General features: G+C 44.3%; 1 protein-coding gene across 3 annotated transcripts; it reads left to right on the top strand.

The window, feature by feature from the left end:
* The first annotated feature begins 204 nt into the window (after positions 1-204).
* Positions 205-17,616, top strand: BTN2A1 (butyrophilin subfamily 2 member A1). 3 transcript variants are annotated; one of them, XM_057699976.1, is made up of 8 exons: positions 205-420; positions 884-1,012; positions 1,738-2,085; positions 6,619-6,900; positions 8,308-8,529; positions 8,940-8,960; positions 9,060-9,086; positions 17,480-17,616. In XM_057699976.1, exons 2-8 carry the CDS (start codon positions 928-930, stop codon positions 17,596-17,598), a joined length of 1,104 nt encoding a protein of 367 aa, XP_057555959.1. In that variant the 5' UTR covers positions 205-420; positions 884-927; the 3' UTR covers positions 17,599-17,616. The 3 variants fall into 3 exon arrangements, with proteins under 3 accessions (XP_057555959.1, XP_057555958.1, XP_057555957.1); XM_057699975.1 differs by lacking the exon at positions 17,480-17,616 and adding an exon at positions 13,683-14,124; XM_057699974.1 differs by lacking the exon at positions 17,480-17,616 and adding an exon at positions 10,587-11,335.
* The last annotated feature ends 7,307 nt before the right edge of the window (positions 17,617-24,923 follow it).

Below are 24,923 nucleotides of genomic sequence, written 5' to 3' on the forward strand. Positions count from 1 at the left end.
AATAAAAATAAAAATTAAAAAAAAAGTATCTTGAGTCTGAAAAAAGAAAAAGGGAATTTTTTAAAGGCTCTGCACAACTGTGCGATTTTAATTCCTAAATTGTTTCTGTGTATTCTACCCAGTAACTGGTGAGAAAGCAGGCTCAGGAATGCCATTGGTTGCCCCGACGCACAGCTGGGCTCTAAGCCATCCCTGGAAATTTTGTGGCTTTGTGGTCACCGAGTGGGTCGGTTCCCAGGTCCCGCAGCCCCCACGCCGCGACTAACAGGAGGTGAAGGAAATTTTTTTCCTCTGCTTTCCGGACGGTTTGGTCTGGTTGCGCCTGTGCCCATGGGCCGGTTTAGGGGGAAGAGGGACAACCGGTAAATCATCGTTTGAGCGTCAGAGGATAAAAGAAAACGCAGAAGTTAATTCTAGAAGGTAAGGAAGGGAGGGGCCGCGCTACCGCTCGGGGCAGGGTAGGGGGTGGGGGGCCATAGACGGGGGGAATAGTACGTGGTAAGAGGAGAGGCGGGGTCCCAGGGAGGGGGTGATTCCGGGGGACGCTCCCCACCATTGGTTTGACTTGAGGTCAAGCCTGAGTCGCGGGGAGGAAGGGAGGGAGGGTGGCTTTGGAAAAATATCAAGTGACGTGTGAAGAAACTCGACTCTGGCAGAAGTGAGCCGAAGCAGAAAACTGCCTTCCCGGTCGTTGTATTGTTGGCTTATTCCAGGGAGTGTTTAATGAATCCGTCTATCGGGAAATACCTGAAGCGGGGGAGAAAGGGCACGGCCCAAAACAGAAGTTGGGGCGTTGATGATACCAACACGGGTTACAGGAAAGCTTGCCCTGGATCAAAACTGCAGTGCAAGTCACCCTGGCTGACTCTCCACATTTCTCTAGGCCCCCCGTCCCTGCCTCTCGTGGGTGACTCGTCGTGGGTGCCTATGGAGCCAGTTGCTTCTCTGCACTTATCCCTGCCGGGGTCCCTTCTCGTCGTCCACCTCCTCAGCTTGTTTGCAGCCGTCTCAGGTAGGGGTGCGTGCCGCTAACTCCCATCAGCTTCTCAGAAAGGGAAGTCAGCACTTCAGTCTGCAAAGAGGAAGGGTGAAGAAGGGCTGCAGCTGTGTTCAGTCACCCTTGCACTCTGCACGCGATTATCGAATGGATCCCAGCGCCCTCTGGAAGCAATACGCGGCCACAGATGCGAGCCGCATATATAACAAAAATTCTTAATAGCTACGTTTAAAAAAGTGAAACGAAACAGATAAACTTTCATAATATACCAAAATATTATTTAAACTGTTAATTGATGTAAAATATTAACAATGAGATATTTAACATTTTCCCTAAATTTTCAAAATTGGGTGTATTTTACATTCACAGCACACTTCAGTTGGGACTAGCTAGTGGCTGTCATATTGGACAGCTCAAGTTTATAGTATACTTCAGGCTATATGCTGGTTTGAGGAATAGAAGAAAATCTCTGTAGGCTCAGGGTCTGTGAGGATTGTCAGGGTATGCTTCTCAATGTGTCGTTCAAGAAGCAGTAGCACCCTCAATAGACACCCTACTACCCCCTACTAGGTGTTTATTACTACCGACCAGCCGCATCTCTTGCCCCCAGAATCCTCAGCCCAGGAAGCCCCAACGGCCTCAGAAAGAACATGTCTGTCTCCAGGAATATCCACCTCCTTTCCTGCCTTAGAGAGTTGATGGCTGGTGCCCTTGCCTGATTCTGTCGTTCTGTTGAACAGTCCAGTTTACTGTCCTGGGGCCAGCTGCTCCAATCCTGGCCATGGTGGGAGAAGACACCAAGTTACACTGCCACCTGTCACCTGAGAAAAACGCTGAGGACATGGAGGTGCGGTGGTTCCGGACGCAGTTTTCCCCTGCAGTGTTCGTGTACAAGGGTGGGCGAGAGAGGACGGAGGAGCAGATGGAGGAGTACCGGGGAAGAACAACCTTTGTGAGCCAAGCTATCAGCAAGGGGAGCGTGGGGCTGATCATACACAACGTCACAGCCCACGAAAACGGCATCTACCGCTGTTATTTCCAAGAAGGCAGATCCTATGATGAGGCCATCATGCACCTGATGGTGGCAGGTGCGTCCTTTCATTTTGTTCCTTGCTTTTTCACAGCCTGACTCTTAGGGAACGTTTTTCTCCTCATCTCAGTACCCCCTGCAGACCAGCAGATTTTTGCCTAGCATCCCCTTTAAACAGGGAGGGCGGCTTTCCCCTGCTCAAGGGCCCAGTGAGTGGGTTTGCTCTGCTAAACGGTGGGCATTGAGTCTTGAGACGTACGCATGGAACTCAGCTGTCGCCTTGAGCAGGGGCAGATGCTTAATCCCTACAGATTATTCTTATGCCTACTTCTGAGAGATCTCTAAGCATCTTCCTCAGTATCATGTTTTAGAATTAGACATCTTTATTGTGAAATAGAAAACTCACAGAATATTAATGTACAGATTACTGAACTATTATGAGCTATAACCCATGTAACGAAATAGAACACTGTCAAGAAATAGAACACTGCCTTTTACTGATCGTGTTAGTTTCCTAGGGCTGCCATAACAAAAGACCACAGAATGGGTGGCTTAAACAACAGAAATGTATTTTCTCGCAGTTCTGGAGGCTGGAAGTCCAAGATCAAGCAGTCAGCAGGTTTGGTTTCCTCTGAGGCCTCTCTCTTTGGCCTGCTGATGGTCACCTTCTCAGTGGATCCTCACGTGGTCGTCTCTCTGTGTCTTCATGTGGCCTTTCCTCTGTGGGTCCACATTGTTGGTGTTTTTCTCTGTGTGTCCTAATCTCTTCTTCTTATAAAGACAACAGTCAGATGAGATTAGGGCCCACCCTAACAGCCTCATTTTAACTTAATTACCTCTTTAAAGGCCCTCTCTCCAAGTACAGTCACATTCTAAGGGACTGGAGGTTAGGCCTTCAACGTATGAATTTTGCAGGGACACAGTTCAGTCCATAACGTGCCGCTTCTCAAAATCCCCAACTGAGACAGGTTCCTAGGAAGAGAAGTGCCATATTATGAGAAAAATTTATTTTCATCCTTAATAGATACTACACATTTGTTTTCCAAAGTATTTGTACCAGTATACACTCTCACCAATCATATATGATGCTCCCTATCTTTTTCATTAAATCCAAAGAGAAGTTTTTCACCTGTGATTTCAATCTATTTTTTTTCTTTCTGGTAAGTTATTTTTCACAGCTGTAAGGATCAAACACCATCCTTCACCCTTTTCACCCCCCTCTTCCCTACTTTTTTCCTCAGCGCCTATCACCTTCTTACATAGTATGCATTTTGCTTATTTATCCAGATTATTATGTCTCTTCCACTAGAATGTAGATTTCATAAAAGATTGTTTTCTATTTTGCTCCTGCTGTGCCCACATCTTTAGAACAGAACCTGGAGCATAACAGGTGCTCAGCAAATATTATTGAAGGATTAAATGAATCTGCTCCATAAAGCTGTAAGTGATCATCACATCATGCCTGAGTTATCTCTGTTCTAAACCTGAGAGGTGGGTTTTTTTTCTTTAAACCTTTCCCCATGAGCCTCTTACCAGTCCATGCTTTTAATCATCTGTGAAGTATGTATTAGTCAGGATTGTCAAGGTTATGCTCTGGTCGCAAGCAGCCCTCAATTCTCAGTAAGTTAACAAAGGTCTATTTCTAACACATGAAATATATCGTTCATGAGTCTGGTGGGGCTCTGCTTCATACAGACCTGCCTGGAGTTTTGTGGTTCACCTTAGCAGAGGGAAAGAGAGCCCAGCAAATCATTCACTGGCTCGTAAAACTTCTGCCAGGGAGGTGCTACATGTTATGTATACTGACATTTCATTGACCAACACAAGTCATATGGTTATGCCTAACTATACAGGAGAGGAAGGTACAAGCCTAACCATGGGCCCAGGTGAACTGAAAATTTTTGTAGATAGCACTAAAAAGTACTCTTTCAGGCTTTTGTTACTAGACATTCTTTTAAAGCATATGGTCCAGATTACAATCAGAACCAATCAGGACCTGATGACAACAGCAGTTATTCACAACTATGTCTCCAGCATCTAGCAAATTGCTTGGCACCTAATAGGTGCCTAAGAAGTGGTCATAAAATAAAGGAGTGAAAAAAATGAATTGCTGATATCAAAATCAGAGTGGGAAAATTTATCCTTGGGCCCCCCTCATCACAGATATTCATGAATTGATTCCACAGATACTTTACCAGCATCTCTTATGTTCAAGTCACTGTTCTAGAAACTGAGGATGAATCAGTGAACAAAATACATGATCCCTACGCTCATGGAACTCACATTCTGGAGGGTGCAGAGAGCAATAAATGAAATAATTAAACTGGATTTTATATTAGATGGCGATGAGCACCATAGAAAAAAGTAAAGTAGGGACGAGATGGAAAGTTCCAGGGGGCATGGAGGTAAGGTAATTATACATAGCATGGTTAGGGAACGCTTCACTGAAAAGACGGCAGTTGAGTAAAACCAGAATGAAGTGAGTGAGCCGTGCACATCTAGGGCTACTGAGAGGATCCAGTGTGAAGTCCCATCTAGCACAACACAGGGTGTGCGGGCTCTTGATAGGGGACCATATCGTTTATCAATCAAACTGTACACTTTTGAGAGTGAGAAGAGGCACTGTCGATAATTGCACGGGGACTAGTGGGATAAGTAAGGATTGCCCAGGAAACGACAGCCTATGGACATCTCATCTCTTGATAAATATTAATTGTGCCTTCTTTCCCTTTCCCCAAATACTAGTTGTACTGAGAGTGACTGACATGTAAATTATATACTAAGCCTGGTGACCCCACAGAGAAAATGAGTGAGAATTTGGCCAGGCTTCAGAAGAGCAGTGGTATTTAACCTGGGATTTCTACGAGTTTATTGGCTTTGAGGTATGACCTCACTTCCGGTGTCAGAGCATTATACTTTAAAAGAAATGTTTGAAGAATGAAAAAGCCTTTAAGACATAAATCAATGGCATTTCAGTCCATCAAACCAGTGGAAGTGAGGTTTGGGGACAGTTGGAATTTCCCAGTGGGCCTCAAATATAACTGGTAGGAGATCCCATCTTTGTTACTCAGAAGGGCAACTTTGTATCTGATGAATACACAATATCATGGAAGATGGGTTTCTCTACCCTTGTGTCCTGACTCTGTTCACAGCTGACAAGCATGGGTTTGTATGTGGCAGGAATTTTCCATCCTTCACCTGTAAACATGCCCCTGGCCTGGACTGCCCCACTCTCAATTGAGATGGTATACAATTATTTGTTTGTTTGTTTGTTTATTGTTTTTCAGTGTGGTTAATTGACTGGCTGATTTTGTCCTTAAGTCTATTGTCTCATCCTTGCCCTTCCTGAACCCCGCTGGAACACTTTGTAGGATTTCTTTCCATCTTACCGAGTTCTTTGGAATCTTATCCCACTTCAAAGTTTCTGTGCCAGCCTTTCAATATGGACTAGTTCTTTATTTTCCATCTTTAAAAGATCAAATTGAGCAAAAAGCGGTAAGATTTAAGTTGCTGCTTTAATTTTGTCTTTGGTATAATTTGTTGGATAGGCTTAACAAAGGAACTACTTAAAAGAAATCTGGATAATCGCTGGCTAAAGGGGCAGAAGTCTCCCAGGACCATGCATTTGCAGGTCTTTCACATCCAGTATTCTCTTTTATTGAGGATTCTTTGAAGGAGAGAATAAGTTAGGAAGAATCCAGAGCCTTAGGGCTTTTGATGATGATCTACTGACATTAAGGAAGTGATGTTGTTCTCTTAAGAATCCCAGGAGCATCCAGATCTAGTAGGAGGATGTGGTCAAGGGGCTGTAAGAAAATTACCTAATTGACTGAGCCTAATTGACTGCAAGGTAAACATCTCTGAATCGGGGTAAGGGTTGGCTTTGTACATTATCTCTCCTAAAAACCAACAGCTCTCCATCCTCCTAAAAACCTACAGCTCCTCGTGATTATCAGATAGCTACGGTGATGTGAAGCCCTAACCAGGAGAAGTGGGACAATGCCTTGAAGTCAAAACGTTTCTTAAGATTCTGCCAGCCTGAAAGGTTTCTGTCCTTATTGTATTAACCTAGAACTTCAGGAAGGCAGAGCTATTAAGAAGTCCTCTCAAGGCAGAAAGTGAAAGCCTGTTTGTTTCTGGTCAGAGTGGACACACCCACCAAGAAGTGAGAAAATTAAAATCTCTAGCTGAATGAATCAATCAACAAACATTTATGAGGAGGCGGACAGACGCTTGCTCCTGTGATGGGGTCCATAGGTAGAGCACAAAGAAAAGTGCAGTGTAATCCTTTCCCTGCTTAGAGATCTCACCATTTTTTGACATGTTGGTCTCCTGCTGTTCTCCAATGTCAAGGTTTTCTTCCTTCCTTTCCTCCTTACTGTCTCCTTCCTTCCTTCCTCCATCCTCCCTCCTTTCCTTCCTTCCTCTCTCCCTTCAGAAAAGGGAGTGCATGGAATGTGTGTAATCAATTTCTCCGGACACCAGCCTCTTGCTCTCTCCCCGCTTCCCTTGGCTGTCATCACTAAGAGCTGATCTTCTAAGACACTTTGGCTGAGACACTGTTACCTCTTTAACTGGTCTCTCTCCCCAGGCCTGGGCTCTAAGCCCATTATTGAAATGAAGGGCCACGAAGATGGAGGCATCCGGCTGGAATGCACATCTGTAGGGTGGTACCCAAAGCCCCATGCCGTGTGGAGGGACCCTTATGGTGCGATCATGCCCTCCCTGGTGGAGGCTTACACTCCGAACACAGATGGCCTCTTCATGGTCACCATGGCTGTGATCATCAGGGACCAGTCTGTGAGGAACTTGTCCTGCTCTGTCAACAACACACTGCTGAACCAGGAGAAGGAAGCTGTGATTTTCATTCCAGGTTAGTTCCCTACTCTCTGGAAGCTCATTTCATGGAGGCAGGATCTTCAGCAGACAGACTGGAGCCCAGCATGGGGATGGGGAGGAGGGACGTGGGGTGGAAGGGTTCTGGGCCCTGAGGAGCTAGAGGCTACTGCTGAGCTGAAGCCTCTTACCTTGTTGCAAGAGGAAAATCAAATCGTCTCAAAACACAGGGATAGGAAGTCTCTTCTCTGAGGGTAAATTTGATAGTTTGGGGTTTTTTTTTTTTTTTTCCTCTCTCTCTCTCTGTTATAGTCCTTATCCTGCAGCAATTTTCAAACATTTTTAACAATCATAAAACAATGGACAGTGGTTGGAGAAATTCTCTGTCTGTAGACATTCATAAATTCATTAAATACTGAACAAGCATCTCATATGTTCAAGACACTGTTCTAGAAACCGAAGATAAATCAGTGAACAAAATACACGAAGATACCTGCCCTCATGGGGCTCACATTCTAGAATAGCAGAGAGTGATAAATGAAATCATTAATTAAAACAAGGAGTGAAATAAGTAATTAGACTGTAGATTATATCAGATGGTGATAGGCACCGTACAAGAAAATTAATGAGGGAGACGATAGGGAGTATTAGGGGCATAAGCCAGTTGTAATTGTAGATAGGATGATCTGGGAAGGCTTCATGGAAAAGATGGCAGTTGGGGAAGTGAGGAGTGAGCCATGCAGATGTTTGAGCAAGCCAGGTGGCAGGAACAGCATATGCAAAGGGCAGAGGCAGAAGCATAGCAGGCAGTTTCAAGGACCCCCCAAGAGGCAGGAGTGACTGGAATGGATTGAGGGCAGGGAGAGTTGGAGGAGATGAATTCAGAGAGACAAGGGGTCCAGATCACATGAGGCAGTGTAGGCCACAAGTGGACTTTGGCTCTTAGTCTGAGTGAGATAGGAAACATTGCAGGGTTTTGAGCAGAAAAATAACATGATATCACTTAGGCTGCTGTGCTGAGGACAGACCACAGAGGGTATAGACAGAAGCAGGGAGGAAGGCATTGCAGTATCCCAGGCAAGAAGGGATGGTGGCTTATACCACGTGGTGGCTGTGCTGATTCAGTATAGCTGGTTAGCTTTTAGTGACCCTGGTCCCACCCGTGGTGACTCCAGGTGTTACTGCTTTTTTGTCTGCTGGGGCCCCACCCTGGCAATTACTGTGGGGCGAGGCAGTGCGGAACCAAAGTCTCTTTCCCTAGGTGAGGTTTCTGAGAGAGAAGCTGACAAAGCAGGAATGTGGGGCCAGGGCGGGGGGGGGGGGGGGGGGGGGGGGAGGGGGAGGGGGAGGGGCAGGGCGGAGCTCTTCAGATCTGCGCCCTGAGGGGCTCTCATCCCGGGGCTCCTTTTTCTCACTAAATGGGACTTTGGGGCTCCCTTTTCAGAATCCTTTATTCCCAGCACATCTCCCTGGATGGTGGCCCTGGCCGTCATCCTGCCTTCTCTGCTCCTCCTCATTGCTGGGAGCATCTACCGCATCAAGAAACTCCAAGTGGAAAAAGAGATTCTATCATCACAAAAAGAGGCTGAAAATGAAGAGAAAGAAATTGCACATAATGAACTGGGGAAAGAACGTATGGAAAAAGAGAAAGAACGTCAAATAAAAGGTAAAAGAGTAGCAGGACCGTTCAGTGTCATACAAAGGACACAGCTCGGGCAGCTAAAAGCCTGGGAAAGAGAGAGAGGACATGAATAAAGGCAGCCGGAAGGGCTTGGAACTCTCGTGTCCTAGTAATGAATCCCTCAGACTTTACTTTCTTCCATTCTGCAAATGTTGCATCCCTACACCTGGCTACATATAGCCCTATATTATTGCACAAACGCAAACCTAAATAAGTACTGATAATATCCAGCCACCTGATCATATATTGTTTCTGGTATCTTGACAATTCCCAAGGGAGCAGAGGAAGGGGACGGTGGTATTCATAGAAAAGACCAGCCTTCATCATTTAAGACAAACTCAAATTCTTTTAGTTCTTCTCTTGAGGACATTCATTTGTTTCTGTTTCTCTTTCAGAGCAACTTCAAGAAGAATTGCGTAAGTTGAGCATTTCCTGATCTACTCCCTGCATGATTTGTATTCTGCTTGGCCAGCCATTATCTCCTGAAGCTCACCTCTCTGCCTGTCTTATTGCAGGGTGGAGAAGAAGCCTCTTACATGCGGGTGAGCACTTCTGAAACCCCCTCAGATCCCGAGCTTTCTCCCCACCAGCCAGCCAACAGGACACATTAGAGGAGATGAACAAGGGGACCCAAGGCTGGCCAGGGGGAGCAGGAGCCTGGGGTCAGTTCACTAGCAATATCCCACCCAATGCTGGAGCCTACCTCTGCTCTCAGGGAAGCCCTGCAGCTCTTAAGCAGCTCTTACTTCCCACCGTCCTTTCTTTTATAGAATAATTTCATCTGTGATTACCAAAGGTCTACCATACATAGTAGACCTCCCGAAAGGTTAGCTTTTAGTAGCTGTTGCTTTTTGGATCCTGTATTAATTTGAAAGAAGACAATACTGGCTTAGCTATTTATAACCTGGGAGATGGTGTAGACTGCACAGTGGAAGAGCCATGTGTGGGAAAGGCAATAAGCGTCCCAGGCCTGGCTGAGGGGTGTACAGATAGGGACCAGAAATGCCTTCCTGCTCCAGGAGAACACTGATAATTCTGCGTATAGCCTGCTGGGGAGGGGACCTGCGCAAGTGGGAGAGCACAGGGTCCAACTGCCCGGTCCTACTGAGCAATTTGAGTTTTATGATTTGTCACCTTCTGCTCAAAAGCATCAATGAATCCAGGCTTTACTAGATCCCTTGGCACTTGGACTTTTCCTCTTTTGAATTTCGAAAGTATCACTGCCAGACATATCAACTTGGAGAAAGAGGAAAGTCATTCTAACAGAATGATTTTGTGTTAGATGTAGACTGACTAAGTACTAGTAACTGCAGATGGGAGAGGGCTGCAGAATGTCAGGGGTCTGAAGCATCGCTTATATCCAGAGAGGTCATAGCTGTACACGTCACATCCATGTTATTCAAGCAAAGCTGGATGGGTAGAGCGCCCCCTTTGTTTTGCCATACTCATCTCTCAGGCAAGTACGGCAGGCTGACTTTTGGGGACCTTATCCTTCTTTATTAACCTTTGAAGGGGGCCCTTATTAGTCATTTAAATCAGTTGTCACCTGGTTAAACTGGTAGAACACAGAGGACCAGTGCAGAGAGCATTTATCGCCCTTATCTGTGTAGGGACGGATGGGCCTCAATTGCTTAACTGGGGGAGGGGGAGAGGATAGGGCCTCTTTGCTGCTTTAGGCCATGTGAGAACCCTTTTAACTAAAGAGAGTCCCAGAGATCATGTATTTTGAATAGAAAAGGGGACAAATCTGAGAACGTTGAGAGAAAGCGGGAGCCATTAGGTTCAGCGCATTTGCTGAACTTGCTGTATTTCTTAGAGCCCCGGTTCTCCTTGACCTGAGACAGCAGTCCTGCCACTCAAGAGCTAGAAGTGCAGCCTCAGTGATTGTCTCTGTGAGCTGCCTGGGATCTGGGATCAAGGGGCCTTCATGGAAAAGGTGGTTACATGGGGGATCTCCCACCAGCTTTCTGGGATCTCTCTGGGGACCAGGAATCTCACAGTCTTCTGAGATCCCAGGCCTAAACCTGAGACTTCCTCTGCAGCTGATGTGGTCCTGGACCCAGACACTGCTCATCCTGAGCTCTTCCTGTCAGAGGACCGGCGAAGTGTGAGACGGGGTCCCTCCAGGCAGAGAGTGCCTGACAACCCAGAGAGATTTGACTGTCAGCCTTGTGTCCTGGGCCTAGAGAGCTACTCCTCAGGGAGACATTACTGGGAGGTGGAGGTCAAAAACGTGATGGTTTGGGCTGTGGGGGTTTGTAGAGACCGTGTTGAGAGGAAAAGGGAAACCCCACTGGTTCCTCAGAAAGGCTTCTGGACCCTGGAGATGTTTGAGCACCAGTACCGCGCCCCGTCCTCCCTGAAGAAGATTCTCCCCCTGAAAGAGCGCCTTCAGCGGGTGGGCATCTTCCTGGACTATGAAGCTGGAGACGTGTCTTTCTATGACATGAGGGACAGGTCGCACATCTACACGTGTCCCCGTTCACCCTTCTCAGGGCCCCTGAGGCCCTTCTTCAGGGTGGGGTCTGATGACAGCCCCCTCTTTATCTGTCCAGCATTTACAGGGGCCCAGGGGGTCACAGTGCCTGAGGGCGGCCTGGTCCTTCACAGGGCAGAGACCCACCACAGCCTCCGAGAGCCTCCCGCTCTCAGAGCCACGTAGAGAAACCCAGGCCACCTCTCCTACCACAACACAGAGCCCCGGGAGGAAACCCTCCTTCCTTCTGCGGAAGAGAATCTCCTCCAGAGGTTCCCCCGGAAACCTCTTCAAGCCCCAGCCCCACCTCTCCCTCATTAGGCTGTTGCTTTAGTAACGCATTTGCATGTAACCATGGGGCAGGGGCCAGTCTCAGGTACACGAGTGCTGCCACATGGCTCCCAACGAAGAAGAGAATGTGAGAAAGTGACAAGCGGAAAACCAGTTGCTTTAACATCAGAGTGACACATTCAGCCTGAAACTGGAGTTGACATCAGATACTGTAGATTTGGGGTGAGGATGCACTAGGATGTAAGAGGGGAAGGGGAACCACAAGTGAAGGTGAGAGAGAGAGGAAGTGAGACCGGAGAGGTGGGCCGAGGCTATGGATGTGGTTAAGCCTCACCATTACAGCTAAGGGGTCCCAGGAGCTGATGGTCCATTTCCAACCCACCCCCAAGATTTCCAGGGCACACAGTAAAGCTCTCCAGGCCTAGAGCTGGGGTGAGGAAGGATGAAGGATGAGGACACTTCTGGACCTGGTCTGGCTCAGGTGTCCGTACAATAAGCAAGGTGTCAGTACTTAGTTATTGAGAGTGGCCTAAGGTTTAAGGCCCCAGCTGAGCAGGTAAGCACTGAACCAAGTAGATCTCAAGGTTCAGGTTCAGTGGGGACAGCAGTGCTTTCCAGCTTTTTGGCCTCAGGATTCCTTTAGACACTTAAAAATTATTGAGGAGCTTAAAGAGCTTTTGCTTATTTGGGTTATATATCTATCAATATTTGTGGCATTAGAAATGGAAATTGAGAAATTTTATGTGTATTTATTAATTTATATTAAAAATAGCAACAAGGCTGTTATAGGTTAATATAAAAAACATGTCTCGTGAAAAATAACTTGTTTCCAATGCAAAATAAAGTTTATTGAGAAGTGTGGTATTCTTTAATGTTTTTGCAAATCTAATATCTGGCTTCTCAAAGGTGGCTAGATCCTCACATCTGCCTCTGTATTCAGTGCTGGAGTTTCATGAGTGATGTATGCTCTAAAAAACGTCACTGTACACTACTGAGAGAATGAGAGCAAAAATGAAAAATAATATCTTAGTATTATTTTTATGGAAGTAGTATTAATCTTGTAGATTCCTTGCAAATATTTCAGGGACCATCGGAACTCTGCAAAACATCTTTTGAGAAGCAGGATAGGGGATCCTGGGATTGAGTCAGTCGTCTAAAATGATAACATACATGGTTGTATTTTGGGCTTTACATAATTCAGCCATCCAATTGTAAAACTTGGTTGAAATTTTTAAAAGTTATTTCAAAAGTTCAAAATTGTATTACTGCAGTTGCAAATGGACACACTCCGGAAAAAATCAGGAACATTGACATAGGTGATTTGTTGAGATGGAAGATGGGTTTACTAATGTGTATGTGTGTGTGTTGTTTTTATTTTTGGTACTGTTGATATATCAATATATGAACAGTTTTAACTAAAAGCACCAAACTGCGAGTCAGGAAACAAATGCTTATATTAATCGTAGGCAAGTTACAGTTTTTCAGTGTTTTGGTATTCTGTAAAATAAGGCTCTGAGTGGGTTTGCATATCTTTTATTATAGTTTACAAAACACTTCATTTATGCAGTATCCTTGCTTTCTCATAGCAAATATATTGGTCCCATTTTACAGTGAAATAGTGAGGTCTAGCAAGTTAAAGTGATTTTTTTTGTTGCATTCATACTTTGTTTTCATTCATACTTTTTTTTTTGATAAATCATGCCTCATCTTTAAGGTAACTTCTAAACATAAAATTCAAATATTTTAAGTATTTATTGAAACTAAGCATGAACCCAATGCTTTGCGAGTCACTGTTAATAAAAAACATAAATAGTATAAAGCTTGGCTCCTACCCTCCTTTACTCTGTCTTTTATTCATATCTTTATTCATTCACTCTCAACAAATTTATCACCTTTAATGTGTTGACTATGTACAGTCTGTTGTGCCACGAAGGAAATAAATAGGGTGATATTATGGAGAGGAATGGGTGGGGGCTGAAGGAGACGACTTTAGATGGCAAAGTTAAGGAGGGCTTCCTAGAGGAAGTGATGGTTTTTCTGAGACTTGAGGACTAAAAAATATTCCTGAGCAGCAAGAATCTTGTGCATTACGGAGCCCCAAAGCGGAAATAAACTAACTAGTTAAAGGAACATAAACCCCTACAGTCAGCAAAGACTGAGAATGGGACAGGCAGGAAACAAGCAGAAAGCAGACCATCTGGGGCCTCATAGCGAAGTGCTGAGAATCAAACAGAAGCAAAGTCTTACTGAAAACCAAAGTGCAAATGAACAGAAAATGTCTGGAGTCACCCAAGTGTTATTTTTTAATTTCCTTTTCCAGAAGGATTACTATTTATTTGTCTGTGTGTTTATTTTGGCTTCGCCTGCGCAGTTTGGTGGATCCCCAACCAGGGATTGAACTCTGGCCCGGCAGTGAAAGCACAGAGGCCTAACCACCGGACCACCAGGGAATTCCTGGATTACTCATTCTTAACATCCTGGGTAATTTAATTTTCCAGAATTTCCTTTTTCCTGGGTTTGGGGGCTGAAAGTGAAGCGGAGTAGAGTATGGAGAAAAGGGGAGTGCCCCCCACAGACTCTTCCCCTTCTTTGGGTGTCACGGCTCAGGCCCGGCGTAGCGATCCCAGTGCCCTCAATGGCTGAGACCCACGGTATCTGTGATCCCACCTGCCCTCTTAGCTCTGTCTGTGACTTAGATCAACCCCGAGAGGAGGGGGGGAAAAAGAATTCTGAATCAAGACATTCCAGTGGAAGTTTTTCAGATTTTTGGTATCTTGGATTAAAGAGAGACTTTTTTCTTTTACGTCGGATGGGCTGGGAGTTATCGTCAGTTATTATTAGGCAGTGCTTAATCTTGTTGTCCTTTGATCCCTGTGTGGGAGAGAGTAGGCTGGGCCAAGGAGGGAGATGGGGTGGGGAGATTGGATGTCAGGTCTTCTTGGCACGTCCTACCATAATTAGAAGTTTTTCCAATTTCAGGAAAAGTAAAACTTACACATTTCTGGACTCATGAAGAGTTTTCCTTAATCATATAACCATTTACACAGGCCTGAGAGGAAACAACTAGGCACATTTCTGCCAGGCTGGTTCACGGGATCATTTCATGGGGCCAGCCTCCCCCATGCTTGACCCCAAACCAACCCTTTTGTACCATAAACGTTTCAAATGCAGTTACTAATCAAACTTAGAGGACTTTGGTATCAGAGACAGAAGTAATCTGACACAGATAAGGTACACGTATAATTATCAGTAAATAAGCTAACAGTTCTATCCAAGCAGTCTCTGGTGAATATTAACCAACACACATGCAGCTTATTCTTACATCCATCCAACAATCATTGACTATTGGCCGTGAGCCAAGCACTGTCTAGGCCTTGAGGAAAATAACAGTGATTAGCTTGGAATATTGCCCACACAGTAGGAAGTACACCTAAGCTTCGATGGCCATACTTTCCATCGAGGCTTCATTCTGTAGGCTTGACTGATTGAATCTTTGACCACATAGTGATTGAACTCCATCTCCAGCCCCTCTCTCTTCCTGAGTCCAGCTGAGAGCACATAGCCCAAAGCCCCAATCCCCTAATCACATGATTGGACTTTCTGGCTGATGATTCCCCAAGAGTCATCTCACTAGAATAAACTACCAGGTAGAGTCCAGTGAGCTCACACAGGAATAACACAACACTCTTAACGCTCAGGAAATTCCAAGGGTTTATTTCCCAGGAACCTGGACAAAGGCCTTTTACTACACAATTTGAGAAAGAATATCAAGGGCAAAGGACTAGGGTGCAATGGGATTTGGGGTACTACCTAAACAAAGAGGTCAGCACAGCCAAAGGATGGTAGGGAAAAGAGTGGGCAGACCAGAGATATAGGGAGAGCCAGATCAGTGTGGACTCTTGGAGCAGTGAAAGGAGTTGTGTTTTCTTCTAAGTATAATGGGAAGCCATCGTATGATTTTAAACAAGGAAGTAACATCATGATTTTCCGTAACTCTCGGGTGGTCCAGTGGTTAGAACTCCGAGCTTTCACTGCCTAGGGGACGTTCAATCCCTGGTTGCAGCGGAGACAAAAGAAACAAAACAAAAGAAAAAAACCTAATGATTTCCCTTTAAAAGGAAGAGTTGGGGCTTCCTAAGTGGCACAGTGGTTAAGAATCCGCCGGCCAATGCAGAGGACATGGGTTTGGTTCCTGCTCCAGGAAGATCCCACATGCCGCAGAGCAATTAAGCCTGTGCGCCAATAAATAAATAAATAAAAATAAAAGAAAGAGTCAGAGGAGACATAACAACAGAAGTAGAGGTTAGAGATGGGAAGATTTGAAGATGCTACGCTGCTAGATTTGAATTTGGAGAAATGGGTAAGTTCTAGAAGCTGGTATTGGACATGCTACTCCAAAATATAGCACTTTGGCATGTTGAATATTTTAAGATTAAGGAATCTGAGAAAACTGCAGGAGGAAGGCTCCCCCACCCCGCCCCACCTCACCTTTTTTCAGTGAAAGCAGGAAATAAATCCTGAACATGAAAAGTAACTTCCCTGTATCAGGAGGAAGGGAGACATCCTTGTCACCAGTGAGAAGGCTATATAAACAAACCTTGTTATTTCTTCATCATTTACTCCCCTTAGCCCGAGCCCCTTTGCCTTGTCAATTCTTCACAAATTTATTTTTCCTTTGCCTAAAATGTATTAAAGCTTCCGGCTCTGGTCACTTCTTCAGGTCTTCATTCTCTTGTGAGGGCTCTCGTGTACTTGTAGAAATTCAATAAAATGTGTATGCTTTTTTCCTGTTACTCTGGCTTTGTCAGTTTAATTTTCATACCCAGCCAAGGACCCTCAGAGGGCTGTTTTTTTGTTTTTTATTAAAAATTTTTTTATTGAAGTATAGTTTGCTGTACAGTAGTATATAAGTTACTGGTGTACAATATAGTGATTCACAATTTTTAAAGGTTATACTCCATTTGTAGTTATTATAAAATATTGGCTGTATCCCCCATGTTGTACAATATATCCTCGTAGCTTATTTTATACCTAACAGTATATTCCTACCCCTATAGTGCCCCTTCCCCCTAGAAGGTTATTTTTTAATATGCTAGCACTGCACTTCTAGGAACCAGTCTCTACACTGGGTACTTATTGCTAAGTAACAAACCACCCCCAAAATTTACTGGCTTAAAATAACACTTGTTTGTTACTCTTCCTGTGTCTAGGTGTCCGCTGAGTGTGGCTAATCGAGTCCTCGGCTCAGCTGGACTTTTCTGCTTCGAGCTGCAGTGGCTAAACAGCTCAGCTCCTCACGCCAGTTATATGAGTTGGCTGGGGCAACTATTCCACTTGTCTCCTATCCTTCTAAGACTGGAGGGCTGATTAGAGCAGTTTCTTCTCACCACAAACAGTTCCTTATGGTGCTCACCAGTGAGTAGCGACATGCACGACCTCTTAAGAGATCTTGGAACAGACACATTGTCACTTTCACCTACATGCCATTGGCCAAAGCAAATCATACGGCCAAATGCAAAGTCAAGGAGTAGGGAAATACACCTTGCCCAGGATGAGGCCATATCAAAGATGGGGATTCAGGGAGGACTGAAGGATTGAGGTCAGTAATTCAATCTTCTACACCACTGTTCAAGATCCAACCAAATTTCTGTGTGCTCCTCAAAGCCTTCTAGTAGTATTTCCAGCCACAAGGCTCCTCCCATCTCTAGACATGTGCTGGGATGCTATACCCTTTCAGATGACTTCCACTCAAAAGTCATACTAGTCTAGAAATTTAGAAATATAATGCTAGATTTTTCAAAGTTGGAAGGGATTCTAAGGGTTATAGAGCCCCCAATACCTTTAGCTCTGAAGGAAAAGGCAGGCTCTGATTGAAGAAGAAAGAAACAAGCCTGGCAGTGGCTACAGTGTTCTCCACTTAAACATTTCGCACACATCAACATCAGACAAGACCATTCTGTGATTGTGATGGAGTGAGACAAAAACAAATCTACTCTACACTCATGTCAGAACACAGACCAAAAAACACAAAAATAGAAACAAAACAAAAACCGAAACCAAGAACACCGTGCAAGCCACAAAAATGACCACACACCTCCCTCTCTCGGCTAACTGCGGTAATTGCAGCTTCTTTACCAATTACATTTTTTTTTTTTTTTTTTGGTCAAGCCTTGCGTCTTGCAGGATCTTATTTCCTTGATCAGGGATGGAACCCCAACCCCCGGCAGTGGAAGCACAGAGTCCTAGCCATCGGACATCCAGGAAATTCCCACCAGTTACAATTTTAGCCCACAATTTTACCTCCACTTCCTAATAAAAATTATTGAAATAATCATACAACAGTCTGATTTCTGACAGCAATCATCCAGAGCAAACCCTTCCTTCTTTGAACCTCTCCCAAATCCCCCAACACAAACCTAAATCCTGTAATCCAGGGGCCCCCACCACGGGGGCAGCGGACCGACACCAGTCCGGGGCCTGTTAGGAAGCGCGCTGCCAAAGCAGGAAGTGAGCGGCGGGCCAGCGAACGATGCTTCATCTGCCGCTCCCCATCTCTCGCATTACCGCCTGAACCCCCCCCAACACACCTCCCCACCCCCACCCTCGCCTGAACCATCCCACCCCCCACCCCCATCCGTGGAAAAACGGTCTTCCAAGAAACCGGTCCCTGGTGCCAAAAAGGTTGGGGACCGCTGCGTGCAGTAAGTTCTCCCACACCCTCTCACTGAGGCACTACCCCCCCCAAGCCCCCATGGCGTGTGGAATCCACGCTGCTGTAACAAGTAGCAACAAATCCAATGTCGTTCAATTACAGATGGGCTTTGCCTGGTGGTCTTCAACATGGTCACAGGCAAGTAAGAACTCCACTATCAGCCTCCAGTGCTCATTCCTATCCACCCCAAATTGGCCCCAGACTTCCAGTTCCCCAGATATGACAAAATCTCTCAGAATCTAAAGCCAAGAGGAACTTCCTACAGATTTCTCAGAACAAAAATTTAAACAAAAAGTATTCTTTGTTCATGATGTATTGATAATTTTTCAATAATCAAGTATTCACAGAGGAGAACAGTCACTCCACTGTGTGTGTGATGCTCACATTCCATCCTCCTTCCCACATCTTTAACTCAAATCTTAACTGGTTTAGTTCCGTTTATTTTCCAAAGAAATTCATAAAAGAGCTTGGAGAATTCTGGCGTTGCCTCCACTGTTCAATAAATGAGGCTTTGTATCTCTTATAAAACCTCTCTGTTACTACAGAATAGAAAAAAGTACAATTGTGTGCAGGTCAATGGCTCTTCATTTCTCTGGGACTCAGAGCTCATATCTCCAAGGGATTCAGAGCCTCAAGGCACACAGAATGAAACATACTGACAGCATTTCACTAATGAAGAGTGATGGTGGTAAATTGCCTCAACATTCTCCATAGACCTTAGACATACAGGTCTCTTGGAATGTGACCATAAGATTAGCTAACCCATTTCTCCTTCCCCAAGAAATGTGAAGTTCAGGCACACTAACCGGTAGTTGATAATCAGGAAAGAAGTTGGTGTGGGGCTTGGGGCGGGGTGGGAGGTGCTGGGATTGGAGACCGGAGGGCAGGCTGAAAACAGTCTTCTGGGGATACCTGACAATTCCTACCATGATGTCTCATTTCTTTGGAGAAAAAGAGATGCCTTCTGAATCTCTCACATTCACTGATGCTCAGTCCCCCTCTCCAACCGCGCGCGCGTGTGTGTGTGTGTGTGTGTGTGTGTGTGTGTGTGTGTCTCTCTCTCTCTCTCTCTCTCTCTTTCCCCTCTGTGGTCAGCTATATACACTTCCTATTGGTGTTCACAGAAAATCCTCAGCCAACGGAGGGGTGAATTGTGGATAAATCCTTCGGTTTTCTCATCATTCAGTGACAACTCTGAATCTCCCCCAGAGTCCCTAGCAAGACTGAATCCCAGGGACCCATAACAGTAATCCCAGTGTTATCACACTCTTTATCAGCTCTTCCCTGTCTCATTTCCTCCCTTTCCCACCATGTTTTCTAGGATCACCTCCCAAATAAATTACTGAATCTGAATCTCCGTCTGGGGGTCTGCTTCAGGGGAACTCAAACCAAGACAAGGTCTGATCAGGGAACATGGAGTGACAACTGTGATAAGAGGAAAACAAGGTGAAATCAGACTAATAATGAATTCATGTCCTGCTTCTGAAATTCTAAACTCTGTATTTTCATGTTTTCTATAGCCCATCCTCCAGAGGGTGAATGGAGCCCTGCTTTGGAGGACTTTGTGCCACCAGGTAGCAGGAAGAGAGGGTATAATGGGGTCAATTCTGGGAAGAACTCCGAGTGGTCCATACAACCCTGTTCCCTTCCCTAAATCTTCTTATTTTCCCCTTGCACAATCCAACCTCACGTTATTGACTCCCATATGTTCCTTTCATGACCCTCTTCTTTGTTCTAGGAACTCTCCATTTCAAAAGCATTTCCAGGAATATGACTCAGAGATGTCACCACTCAGCCAGACCTCAACCTCTTGCTCCCAGGGGATACATTTAACCTCACTCCACCCCCACGAACCCTCTTCTACACAGAAATCCATCACATCTTCTTCAGACTTCTTCAATCTCTTTCTAACCCACATTCACATATGCAAACTCTGTTGGGCTACAATGCACATAAGTTATTTTCTTCCAGTTTTACTGAGACATAATTCACATACAGGACTGTATATGTTTAAGGTGTACAGCATAATGATTTGACTTACATACATCATAAAATGATCACCATGATAAGTTTTGTGAACATCCACCATCATATAGAGATACGAAATAAAAGAAAAAGAAAAAATGTTTTTCCTTGTGTTGAGAACTCAGGATTTATTCTCTTAACAACTTTCATACATTATACAACTTTCATATATTAATTATATTTATCATGGTGTACATTACATCCCTACTACTTATTTATCTTATAACTGGAAGTTTGTACCTTTGACCACCTTCATCGAATTCTCTCTCCTCCCACCCCCACTTCTGATAACCACAAATCTGATCTCTTTTTTGTTTGTTTGTTTTCAAGTATAATTGACCTACAACACGATGTTAGTCCATGCTGCACAATGTAGTGATTCAATATTTCTATACATTACAAAGTGATCACTACATGATGCACATAAATTTAATACAGGCTTGGTAAATAGGGGATTATGTCGGCATGATAATGTCAGCATATCATTAGGTCTTATCTAATTATTACCAATAGTGTGTGCCCTGAGAAAGAGCAGCTGACCACAAAGCTCACTACAAGCCACAGAAAACAGTGCTATGTGTGGTGCGCCCATTCCCCCAGGCCTTTGGCTTAGCTCAGTTTAGCCACATGCAGAAGAAATAAGCCCAAGACTCTGAGCCAGATCCCCCAGGGGCATCTCCACATTTGCGCAGAGCCAGCAGCTGCCTCTTCAACTGCAGCTTCTGAATAAGGAAGAGGAAGAAGCTCCTGTGGACCAGCAGCAGCCATCAGGCAGAATCCTGGTCCCAGTCCAGACCTAAATCAGAATCTATTTGTAATAAGACCCTCCAGTGAAGCATATGCTCACTTAGAGAAGTGCTGCTCTAGAAGGGCGGGGGGGGGGGGGGGGGGGAATGGGGAGGGATTATAATAGTGCTAATAAATTATCTGAGAACTTTGACTCTGGAAACTGTACTTAGAGACTGTTAAGGGCTGGGAAAAATCTGTGATGGGAACACAGGAAACTAAACAAAGGAAATAAGATGAATCACTTAACTCCCTCCCTCCCCCATCCTCCCCAAACAGAAAAAGTTGTACAGGAAAATAAATGTAGTCATATGTGATACTTGGCTCCATAAAAATAGAGCCACAAAACCATGGTATTGGAAACATTGAACAAAAATGATATACTCCTATTGGTGATATAAAGGAAAGATATTAGTCAGGGTTCTCCAGAGAAACAGGATATGCCCTATACACATATATAGGAGATTGATTGTGAGGGATAGGCTCACGTGATTTTAGAGGCAAAGAAGTCCCACAATCTGTCCTCTGTAATCCAGAGGCCCAGGAAAGCTGGTGGTGTAGTTCCTGTCCAAACTCGAAGAACTGAGAACCAGGGGAACCGATGATTTAAGTCCAGGTCAGAGTCGAGATGCCAGAAAACAAGAAGTGCCAATGTCTGAGGGCAGGAGCTGGAAGTCCCACCTCAAGCACAGAGCAAATTCACCCTTCCTGCATCCTTTTATTCTATTCAGGCCCTCAGAGGATTGGATGATGTACACCTGCATTGGTGAGGACAGTCTTTTCACTTACTGATTCAAATGCTTATCTCTTCTGGAAACATCCTCACAAACACACCCAGAAATGACGTTTTCCCAGTTACCTGGGTCGTCCTTAGCCCAGTCAAGTTAACACATAGAATCAACCCTCACAAGAACTAAATCATCACTGATCATAATAGGGCATCGAAAAGTAATATCTAAATGGATTCATCAAGAAACAGCAGCATAAATGTTACTCCTGAGAAATATCTAGATAAATACCAGATATGACAACTAAGCATTTGAAGAAGGTGTTTCTAGAGAATGAGGAAGGGTAGGGTGGGAGAGGGACTAGTGCTTTTCTTAAAAGCTCTTTATACTATTTTAAATAAAAATGGGTTTTTGTGAGTTACTTTGACAGAATAAAAACTAATTTTCAAAAAAGAGTAAGTGTTGCCTCAGTAAAATGCTGTTGGAGGCCAAGTAAGACGCGGATGAGCGTTATCATTGGATCTGACTAGTTTATGATATTAGGAAATTTGAATCATGCGTGGTGAAAAGGGGAACGTAGCAGGAGAAGCTGTGACATTTTGTCATTAGATTTGCTCTTCTACTGAGCACATCACACTCCTCAGCCCAAATGGTTTCATGTCTAAGAGGAAAGAGTTTACGTTTCTACTCTGCTCATAGCAGCCCCACATCACAAAGGCACCTCACAAACAATGGGAGCCATGAGAGGTGGGGGCATCTAGAATCTCTGTTCCCTGATTGACCCTGGAAATTCAGAGATCCTGCCACTGATTGTCCAAAACTGTTGGTTTCTGTCGAAATGACTCAGATATTATCCAATCAGAACTTTGGCTGCCACATAATAGCTTGAGTTCTAAATACCATTTGCTCTCCGTTTCCCTGGCCCCTTTTGCTCAGTCTAGCTTTCTTGGGTGCAAGTAAAAGCTCTTCCTCCCACCCCGGATTTTCCTGTGCGATATTTTGACAATGTAGAGCAAGGGACAGAAGTCTAATCAGAGTGGGTTAAAGAGAGTAAACTCATTATTGGTGTTATTTTTGAAAGTTAAGCACAAATGGGAGCTGGGAATGAGGTAGGCGCATTTCAAATTAGGAAAACCAAGGACTGGTTGGTGTGATTTAAGTTGCAAACTCTACTCTGGTCTAAATGCTGATAAGAGGTCAGAGAATATGAACTCAAAGAGCTCAGTTTAGGAGGGGAAGAGAGACTTGGAAACAAAAGACAAAAATAAACACTTCTGCATCTCAGAGTAGGATTCAGGTCAGGTTTGTGCCAGCAAAGAGGGACCAGGAAGTTGTCCGTGTCACAGGATAAACCTGGCCCATCTTCCTGGAGAGCTGATTTCAGTTGGAGCGGGCAAAGTCTAGCCAGAGTCGTATTTTTTTTTTAATTTCATATATAATGCAGCAAAATGTTTTAACTTACTTTAAACATTATAGATAAGACCAAAGCCTTCAAAAGTGTTTCTCATGTGAGTTGGACAGTGCTGAGAGGCTCTGGGGAGAAGAGGCTGAGAGGAAGGAAGGAGAGAGGTCTCTAGATCTTACAGCATTTTCTTGACCAGATGAAGGTGCCTGAACTGGCTGGTGGGGTCACTAAGGAGACATGTAGGGGTTTTTAAGCAACGAGTGACAAGATCAGATTTGTATTTGGGAAAATTCATTCTCCTAGCACTTAGGTGGGTCTACTGGGGCAATTATTTTTTGTTGGTCTTGATCATAGTCCCAATTAAAAGGCAAAGAACAAACGGGTGGTGAACGGTTTTCACCACAAATGTAATACAGGGTTGATGTCTTTAATTTCTAAAAAGTTCATACATGTTGATTAAAAAACAGCAACAGAATCTGTCTAGAGGGAAAAAAAGGCAATTAGCTTGAAAAATTCACTTACAGAATATATTAAAATATATAAATATGAAAAATGAGCAGCCTCATTACCATAGAAATGCACAGTGAAGTAATAATTTGGTCAATATCACCAATCCCATTAGCGATGGTGAGGAGTAATAGCCCTCAGTGCTGGCAGGAATTAGGCGAGAAGGACATTTCCATTGATGGTGTGATAGGCTTGACATTTCAGGAAGAAACTGTAACAATATGTTCATACCTTTTGACCTACTGACTATATTTCTGGGAATTCATCAGAAAGTTTACCAGGAAGTTATCAAAGATGTGGACAAAGACTTGTGTCTAAGTGCACTATTTATAATAGGCAAAAACCTTAAGATATCCCACAATCTTGGGAATTATAGGAACCTTCAATATGATATTATGTAGCTATTAACAATGTTCCAAATTATATTTACAAAAGTATCATCAATTCTGCCAGAGGCTATCATTATTTGGTGACATTAAGAGTGATTTCTACTTTTAAAAATATATATACTTTCAAATTTTCCATAACAATAAGGGGTTTAACCCAAAACAAGTAATTGCGGGCCTCATGAATTGCTTTTTAGGAAGGTAGCTTTGGCACATAGACAATATTGGGGCCCTGAAAACTGAATTACATGCATATGTTCCTAGACATCTTTAATTTTCAACTCACATAAGTAGTAATAGAATAACAACTTTCCCTCTTCTAGGTCCCTATTATATGCTAAGCACTTAACATGATTAATCTCACTTAATCCTTGCAACACCACTCCAAAGAAAGTATTATTAATAATATTCCCATTTTAGAGATAAAAGAACTGAGGCTTGGAGAGGTGAATTAACGACCCAAGGCCTTACATCTTCTTTTAGTGTTTTCTTGAATCATCTTTCTTTTCTGCTCTCTCCCCTCTGTTTAGCCCAGGTCATCAATGCATATTCTGATTTCTGAGCTGAAGACCACAAAACCACAGACCCTTCTCCTCTCTGGAAAACTTTTTTTCCCCCAAAGTAAATGCATCAGGGACCTGGGGGCAGGCTTTCCTGAGAGCACTTCCCCCTTCCTTCTCCTTTAACTTTTGCCCCTGGGGCCAAAACCGGCTTTCTCATTTGGTAGCAGAAGCTTGTTGGTGCCTTTTCCTCCACCATCAGAGGTTGGTATCTGGGATTACTCTCACCCCCCAGAGAGCCAGCAGCCAAGGGACATTTTCTCTCCCCCTGGCTCCTTCCTCCCTAGTCCTAGGCCCTCTACTCTTCAAGCCCTTTAGCTCTCTTCAGCTCCCCTTTCTTGTTCCATCTGCTCCCAACCTTTCTTCCTCTCTCCTCCAACTTATTCCTCTGGTCTCCATCCCTGCCTCCATCACTGTATCTTTATCATCATTGCTAAAAGCAAATGCCAAATTATTGTATTTGAAAGAAGAGAGTTTTTAGGGCAGTGGTTCCAAGGTTTGTC

The sequence above is a fragment of the Hippopotamus amphibius genome, chromosome 11 (genome assembly GCF_030028045.1).
Source record: "Hippopotamus amphibius kiboko isolate mHipAmp2 chromosome 11, mHipAmp2.hap2, whole genome shotgun sequence".
Classification (NCBI taxonomy): Eukaryota; Metazoa; Chordata; class Mammalia; order Artiodactyla; family Hippopotamidae; genus Hippopotamus; species Hippopotamus amphibius.